The sequence below is a fragment of the Gopherus evgoodei genome, chromosome 24, assembly GCF_007399415.2.
Source record: "Gopherus evgoodei ecotype Sinaloan lineage chromosome 24, rGopEvg1_v1.p, whole genome shotgun sequence".
NCBI lineage: Eukaryota > Metazoa > Chordata > Testudines > Testudinidae > Gopherus > Gopherus evgoodei.
This window is the reverse complement of record NC_044345.1, coordinates 5,780,350-5,788,731: the sequence shown is the minus strand read 5'-3', so window position 1 is coordinate 5,788,731 and position 8,382 is coordinate 5,780,350. Positions and strand designations below refer to the sequence as shown.

General features: G+C 49.4%; 1 protein-coding gene across 1 annotated transcript; it reads left to right on the top strand.

The window, feature by feature from the left end:
• The first annotated feature begins 1,483 nt into the window (after positions 1 to 1,483).
• Positions 1,484 to 7,452, top strand: TXNIP (thioredoxin interacting protein). Its single transcript, XM_030541784.1, has 8 exons — positions 1,484 to 2,077; positions 3,145 to 3,217; positions 3,331 to 3,478; positions 3,967 to 4,069; positions 4,410 to 4,666; positions 5,025 to 5,181; positions 5,536 to 5,687; positions 6,132 to 7,452. The coding sequence occupies exons 1-8, from the start codon at positions 1,828 to 1,830 to the stop codon at positions 6,165 to 6,167; spliced, it is 1,176 nt and encodes a 391-aa protein (XP_030397644.1). The 5' UTR covers positions 1,484 to 1,827; the 3' UTR covers positions 6,168 to 7,452.
• Positions 7,453 to 8,382: the final 930 nt, after the last annotated feature.

Genomic DNA, 8,382 nt, shown 5'->3' with positions numbered 1-8,382 from the left:
CAGTGTGGGGTGGTGTAATTGACCCCCCCCATGGTCAGTACAGAGTGAGTGGGGGGGGCTGTGGAAATAACGCCCCTGCCAGTGTGGGGTGAGTAGAGGGGGCTGTGGAATTAACCCCCCCATGGTCAGTGTAGGGTGAGTGGAGGGCTGTGGAATTAACCCCCCCATGGTCAGTGTGGGGTGAGTGTGGGGCTGTGGAATTGACCCCCCCGTGGTCAGTGTGGGGTGAGTGGGGGGGCTGTGGAATTAACCCCCCCATGGTCAGTGTGGGGTGGTGTAATTGACCCCCCCATGGTCAGCGTAGGTTGAGTGTGGGGCTGTGGAATTGACCCCCCCCCCATGGTCAGTGTGGGGTGGGGGGGGACTATGGAGTTGACCCTCCCCATGGTCAGTGTGCAGTGAGTGAGGGGGCTGTGGAATTAACTCCCCGCCAGTGTGGGGTGGTGTAATTGACCCCCCCCATGGTCAGTACAGAGTGGGGGGGCTGTGGAAATACCCCCCCATGGTCAGTGTGGGGTGGGGGGGGCTGTGGAATTAACCCCCCACGGTCAGTGTGGGTTGAGTGGGGGGCTGTGGAATTGACCCCCCCATGGTCAGTGTGGGGTGGTGTAATTGACCCCCTCCCATGGTCAGTACGGAGTGGGGGGGCTGTGGAATTAACCCCCCACGGTCAGTGTGGGGTGAGTGGGGGGGCTGTGGAATTAACCCCCCATGGTCAGTGTGGGGCTGTGTAATTGACCCCCCCGTGGTCAGGGTGGGGTGGGGGGGGCTGTGGAATTAACCCCCCATGGTCAGTGTGGGGCTGTGTAATTGACACCCCCGTGGTCAGGGTGGGGTGGGGGGGGGCTGTGGAATTAACCCCCCATGGTCAGTGTGGGGCTGTGGAATTAACCCCCCATGGTCACTGTGGGGTGAGTGGGGGGGCTGTGGAATTAACCCCCCATGGTCAGCGGGAGGGGGGGACTGTGGAACTGTCCCCACGGTCGAAGGAGCAGTGCTCGGGGGGGGGGGGCTGCGAGCTGCCCCCATACAGTTTATCCGGGGGGAGCCTCCCTGCCCCCCCCCTCCCCCCGGGGCTGCCAGGCGGGGGGGGGAAGCTGACATCAGCCTGGGAGCGAAACAACAACCAGACCACAAAAACCCCCTCACACCCCCGCCCTGCTCCTCGGGAACATTATATCCCGCCCTCTGCCCCTGATTGGCTCTCGGCGCCTCCCTTCTTGCCTCTCCTTGGCCCGTTCCCCCGTCGCTCTCTCCTCCACTCCTGCCTCTCCCAACTCCGGCCGGCACATCTTACACACGGTGTCCACGCTCCGCGGTCGGCTCGGCGATTGGCTGGCGGGGTTGTAAACAAGACCGCGGCGGCCAATGGGAGCGCTGATCACGCGGCAAGCACGCTTGTCCACGCGCCTTCAGCATGGAGAGCTGAGATCAACACGGGAGGGGAGGGGCGAGGGAGTATAAAGGCAGCATCCGGCTTTTCCCCGGGCGCACAGCTTTGCAGGCAGGAGCAGAGGGGTTGCTTGGTGCTGGCGAAGTAAAGGAAGCTGTTGCCTACCAAGAGGCTCCTGTCTTGCTATTGTTCCCCCTCCCAGGATTCCATCATTTAAAAAGGGGCTGAACTTTAAAAAAATTGCCATAAATAGTCATTTTTAACCCAAAAAGGAGGGAATTGATTTGCAAAAACTCCCTGAAGTTTTGCAACTAGAGCTTTTAAAAAAGTCACAGTTGCCTAAATCCTCTAGAGCGTGACTCCAAACCACTCCGGTTTAAAAAAAAAAAAAATCTCTTTTGGGGGGGAGAGACAAATCATTGCAACCAGTCACCATGGTGGTGTTCAGGAAGATCAAGACCTTCGAGATCGTCTTCAGCGAGCCTGACAAGGTCTTCTGCAGTGGAGAGAAGGTAGCCGGCCGTGTGCTGGTGGAAGTGACCGAAGTCACCCGGGTCAGCTCAGTTAAGGTGCTGGCTTGTGGGGAGGCCAGGGTGGTCTGGATCAAGGGACCCCAACAATGCAAGCAGGAGATGGAGTACCTGCGCTATGAAGATGTCCTCACCCTGGATGATCATCCTACTGGTGAGAACCTTAGTTCAAGAGTCGTTTTGTTGTGTGGGTTGTGGGTTTCCCACTGAGCATTTGCTCTTAAAACTAAAGGCCTGGGATGCATTTACTTAACTGAGGATTGGTGGCTTTTTTAAAGGCTTCTTGATACAATTATAGAGACACAGGTTTTGGGTGTGAAGATGCAGACTCAAATATTATTTGCATCTTCCTGGCTTTTGCTAAAGTATAGGAAGCGCTAATCATTCATTTGAGCCCTGGCAGACCTAAGCTGGCTAAGAACAAAATTTAGCCTTGCAGGGGGAACTCTTTGAAGTTTGAGAATTTAGTGTTGAGAAATTTCCAACTTAGTAATAAAACTGTAGCCACTAATGCTCACGACATTGTCAAGGAAGAAAAGGGCTTATAATTATAAGCCTTGTGGCTACTTTAGCCAGCAGAGATCAGTTGCAGATGTTAATATGCCTGTAGGGAGTAGCCTGCAATGGCTGGCTTCCCTTGATTCCTAGGAGGAGATGTGGGTACAGTCTGTATTGATAAGCAAGTACACTATTCAGAACAGGTGTCACCATAGGGAACTGCAAGTTTAGATTGTTGGCACGGGTATGGATTTCCTGGATCTCTGTAACAGGACGTTCCCCATCAATCCTGCAGGCAAGTTGTAAGTGGCAGAGTTGTCAAACTTGGCAGAGCTTCTTAACAGAGGGTGGGAAAACTAAGATGAAAGAGTGATGGGGATGAGAAATACCTTGAATGGCTCCCACCCCTCCAACCAGGAGACTAGTAGCAGATAGATTATGGGAGGGTGAAGGAGAACGCAAAGGGAAGTGCTGTGTTGAAGCAGAAGTCAGGTGCTGGCCTGATTTAAAATGAAACTGTTAAAGTAATGTCAAGCCTAGATCTGTGATATTTACCCCCCTTCCAAAAGGGCATCAGCAGAGTGTCTGGTTGTTTCTGTCTAGGGGGTATCAATGCAACAGTTCCCTTGACTGTTACAACTGAAACAGGACAAGCCTAACGAAGCCTAAAATCTCAGTCCGGCAGTGTGTTTTAATGCATTCCTTTTTCTTTTATCTTTCTAGATGAGGATGGTTCTGTGATCTTGAGACCTGGCAACAAATACGAATACAAATTTGGATTTGAGCTTCCCCAGGGGTATGTATTGGCCAAAAGTGGCTACTAAAAATCCTACTCTTGTTTAAGTCCTTCCTGTCGAGTTATCTATCCTGTGTCTCTCTAACAGGCTCTTCTGCCCTCTTTTATTGCAGGCCTCTGGGGACCTCCTTCAAAGGGAAGTATGGCTGTGTGGATTACTGGGTTAAGGCTTTCTTGGATCGCCCATCCTGTCACCCCCAGGAGATAAAGCAGCACTTTGAGGTCATGGATCCTGTTGATGTCAACACTCCGGACTTAATGGTAATTATCAGGTCTCTGTGTCTGTGTATGTGGGTGTTAGTGGCTGGAACTATGGGATGACTCAGGTCCTTTCAGAAAAGGACGTTCACACTGTCCTGAGGAATCTCTTTAACTGGCTTTACTGCAAAGTACAGATTAAATACTTACCTTGGGGGCTGTGGTCCATCCAATTAGGGCTGGTTAGTACTCTGCTTGATGAGACAGCCTGTCTGTCTGGAGGGCAACCATCTGGGCATCAGAGAGTCTCTCCTACTATCCCTAATGCAGGATGTTAGGGCCTAAATGGAGTTATAAATTAAACTGCAGCAGGTTTGAAACACAGATGACAGGGGAAAGGTCAGGCAGGGAGCAGACACAGAACTTCCAGGAATGGGGAGCCGAGTAGGTGAAGACAGCATTTGGCAGTGCGGGGGGACAAGGGGACATGGACTGATGTTGTTGTGCCCCCTTCGTCTGTGTAATGCAATCTCCCTGTGAATATCTTCCAGTCGCCAGTCGCTGCCAAGAAAGACAAGAAGGTGTCCTGCATGTTCATTCCTGATGGACATGTGTCTGTCAGTGCCAGGATTGACCGAAAAGGATTCTGTGAAGGTGAGATCTGGTTTCTTTCCTTGGAGAGTGGGATGGTGAGGGGAGAGAGGGGGTGAAGGGCTAAGCAGAGTGCATGAAGGTAGCAGTGCTCCCGAGGGATGAGACAGCTGAAAATGCAAGAGGGGAGAGGAACTGGGTGTGGCCAGGAGGGTCTAAGTAGAAGTATGTAATGCAGCGTGAGTGAAGGGCAGCAGACTGAATCAGGGAAACTTCTACTAGATAAAGCTTGTGTGGTTTAACTAGTGAAAACTAGCTCTGAATACATTGTAGGGCACAGCACTGGTCTGGCTAAAAGACTTTAGGTCTTCCCCATAATTAAGCTTCCATATCTCTCTTTCAGGTGATGACATCTGCATAAATGCGGACTTTGAGAACATCTGCTCCCGGATTGTGGTACCCAAAGCAGCCATTGTTTCCAAGCATACCTACTTGGCAAACGGGCAGACCAAGGTTTTGACTCAGAAACTTTCCTGCGTCCGAGGGAACCCCATCATTTCGGGCATGTCTGAGAGCTGGCGGGGTAAAACTCTCCGAGTCAAGAAGATCAAACCATCCATCCTGGGCTGCAATATCCTGCGTGTGGAGTACTTCTTGCAGGTAAGGATCTTACTATCACAGCAGCCCTTTATTCCTAGCTGCTGTTTGGATTCCAGCTGCATACTGCTTTAAGAGGATGCCCACTTCTGCAGTGAACAGGAGGGATGCCATTATAAGGGAATTGGACACGTACGGTTGTCCTTACAACATTAGTCTCACTGTATGTGGGAACGTAGGCATATGATTCACTAGCTCATGTCACTTTGACCAATGAAGGATGGATTACGCTTAATCGATGCCGTAGTTCTTTCCCCACATCACTGCAGATTCACTAGGAATTCTAATGTGACACAGACTCTTAATCTTGTATCAGGGTAATGATGTGGTAACTAACTCTATCCTGGTCTTGTTCGTACAGATCTACGCCAGCGTCCCTGGCTCCAAGAAGATCGTTCTGGAGCTGCCTCTCGTCATCGGTAGCAGATCTGGGTTTGCCAGCCGCAGCTCCAGCATGGCTAGCCAGGCTAGCTCTGAAATGAGCTGGGTGGACCTCAATATCCCTGATGCTCCAGAAGGTGAGCTGAGTGCTAGGCTGTTTTTATGGGGATACTTGCTTTAGTCTTTAGCAAAGAGGGCAGTGTGGGTGTCTCCCAGCGCTCTAAAAAAAAACACTTCCATGAGAAGCATGGGCTCGGGTGTCCCCCCCAGGCGAGAAGGTTCCACTACTGTAAAGTGCCAGTGTAGACAAGCCCTTAGCTTTGTATTAGGAAAGATGGGGGGGGGGGCGGGACAGAGGGGGAAGCAGAGAGGGGGAGTGGATTGCTTCATCATAATGGCCTGGGATTTAGGAATAAAACTGGGATCGGGTCACCAAGCACTCTCCTACACAAATACCCTGTAGGGCTCACAAGCTTCTCCTCCTCTTACAGCACCTCCATGCTACCTGGACATCGTATCTGAAGATCACCGTCTGGAGAGCCCCACCACTCCCCTTCTGGATGATCTCGACAGTTCCTTCGACAGCCCAATCTTCATGTATGCCCCAGAGTTCAAGTTCATGCCTCCTCCCACTTACACAGAGGTGAGATTTGGTGAATACTTGCGTGGCTGGTTTTAGCCACAAAGGAAATAGAGCTGGTAAAGAGAAGCCTAGGATTTAACTGGGGCGGGAGACTTTGCATTCATACCACTATCAAGAATGCTCAGAGGTGGCTAGACTCCTACTCTGTATTGTCAGGAAGACAGAAACTGACAGACTAGAAGAGATTAATGGTCCTTGTGATACTGGTGCGGATCTGCCCAGGGATGCAATAAAGCTGCACTGCATCTGCTTGTGCAAAGTGGCCCAATGGGGATGGTGCATCTTACTTCGGCTGAGTAGCTTTGAATTACAGCTTATTTCTCGAGTCAGTTTCCTAAACACGTGACATACAGTTTCCCCTGACTAGTAAACTCTAATCTTGGCTGGGGCTAACAAGTTAGTATTCTTCAGCAAGTATCTAAAGACCTAACTTTTTTTCCCCAGGTGGATCCCTGCAACGCTAACAACAATGTGCAGTGAGTACCAAGCAGCAGCCGTTCCTCTGTTTCTTCTACTTTCCTGGACTCACTTTCAGTCTGCAGTGATTGTACCTGGCCAAAGTTCAGAACGGGGTTTCAAAGCCCTGATGCGGGAAGAAAACGTCCCAAGGAAGCGTGGGGTAGGGCAGCTTCTGCCAGGCTGAAAAATCCCAGCTGTCACGGAAGAAGGCAGATGTAAAGGTCTTTCTTCTAAGATGTGCTGTGTGCACAGACTTGATGTGATGAGCACAGAGGCTATCGGGCCTTGCCTGCACTCCAGAGCCCTTAAGAATCTCCCTGGAAAATAAATAGTTGCTTGTGTGGAAACTGTAATGGGAGTACATGGGGTGGAAAAGGTGTGTGCTCTGTGGAGAGCACTTAAGAGTTGTTTCGTTACGAAGCCAGCAGATTCTGACTTAAAAAAAAAAAAAGGCTTCTGTGCCAGAAAAATTACCATCATCGTGCCTTGAATCTGTTAGTATGCTGTACTGATGATCAGTCATCTTTGAACACCTGATCTATTTCTCAGTGTTTTTGTTTTTTTAGTGTCTGAAGATTTCATTGAAATCTTCAATCTTCTGATTGTAAACTTGTTGCTCTGTAAGGATTGGTGGAAACACTTCTGTGCCTTGGCAGTAGGTAGAAGTGAAGAGATCAAATAGCAGTCGCGGAGGGGAAGAACTTAAGGTTTTAATATGCAAAGGATATTTATGCATGTCTGTCTTTTTTGTTCTTCTAACAAGCAAATGAAATGTTATCCAGTCCAAATGTCTCCAAAGCCAAGATTTTATACAGTCAGTTCAAAGCAGTGTCCTATGGCTTGTTTTTATTCTTTGGTAGCATTTATTGTTCAACTCCGTTTTCTGAATCTGCTAAACAAGTGTAACTCCATGGTCCTGTTGAGAAGAATCACTATCTCAATCCGCTTTTGTTTTGAATTTTTATCTTCCTTTGTGCAGATAAACCAATGCAACACCCCCCCCCCAAAAAAAAAAAACCCGACCATCACTACTAATTGGGTCAATTAGCCTCAGCAGGTGCACAGAGGAGTCTGGCTGGGATTGTGCTTCAAGGACAACCCAAGAAATAACAAACTTCTCTGTGCCCAGGCAAACCCTGAGAACTTTCTCACGCTTTCCCTTGCCTGCGGGTCCCAAACCCACTCTTTGGCACCAATTGAAGAAGCTTCGATCAAACTATCTTGTGCAATGTCCAGACACCTGGGGAAAAGGTGCATGGCCTAAAGCGAGGCTGTCCCAACTTAGTCGAGTTAAACCAAAAAAAAAGACTGGAAGGTTTTCTAGTTGTGGGGGTGGGGGCAGGGGGAGAGAAGAACTAGTATCTTAACTCTCCCCTTTCCCCTCAGACTGGGTCTGTTCTCTCCTTACACAAAAAAAGCACTTTTCCCCCCACTCTCTTGTGTATTCATTAACCCAGCACTGCATGTCCTAAGTGTTCGTTCATCTGTATTTGGCAGAGCCAACCTCGCGTGAGCCTTAGCAGCTGCCTTTGCCTGTCATGACATGAATCGGGTGTACTGAATTTTTCTACTGGTTTTTGTATTTGTTTTTGCAAAGTTTTTTATATTTGTACAATTTAAGATGTTATATCCACCCCCGGGGGGTGACATTTTTAATAAAGACAGTTGAAATAACCAAAGCCTTCATCATTCTTGGGTGGAAACTTCTCTACTGGGGGTGGGGCGGGGCAAGGAGGAGGGAGCTCATATTGTAAAACTGGTGTGGTTAGGATGTTGTGCCAAGTTACCACCTTACCAATTCCACTGCTGAGGTGAGGGGGATAAATTGCTGGGGGAGGAGAACCAGCAGCTGCGTGGGTTTAATAGTCTGCAACACAAAGGCCAAAACTTTCAAATATAGGTGCCTGTGAGACAGTCCCTTTTATCAGTGACTTTAATTTTTAATGGCCAAAGCACCTTCAATTTCCAGTGACATCAATGGGAGCCTGCGTCCAGTTCTATTGTAGATAGCACTGTTAGAAGTGCTGAACCATTTGACCCAGTGGGAAGATTGCTGGGTTGTCCTGGGGTTAGAGACCATCCTTTTTATTCCTAGCTGTCAGCTAGCCAACTGTGTGACCTAGGGCAAAGTCACTGATCCTATACTTCCTTCTGCCCCTCCTTTTTAACATGGAGACTTACCACCTTCACAGAGCCTTGGTCCTCTAGTGATCTCTCACAAGCAGAGAGGAGGGAG

Excerpts from the sequence above, each read along its gene's own strand:
- TXNIP (XM_030541784.1), top strand. The coding sequence starts at position 1,828 with ATGGTGGTGTTCAGGAAGATCAAGACCTTCGAGATCGTCTTCAGCGAG. Across the intron at positions 3,479-3,966 it reads TCAACACTCCGGACTTAATG|TCGCCAGTCGCTGCCAAGAA; the intron begins GTAATTATCAGG and ends AATATCTTCCAG. Across the intron at positions 4,667-5,024 it reads GTGTGGAGTACTTCTTGCAG|ATCTACGCCAGCGTCCCTGG; the intron begins GTAAGGATCTTA and ends TTGTTCGTACAG.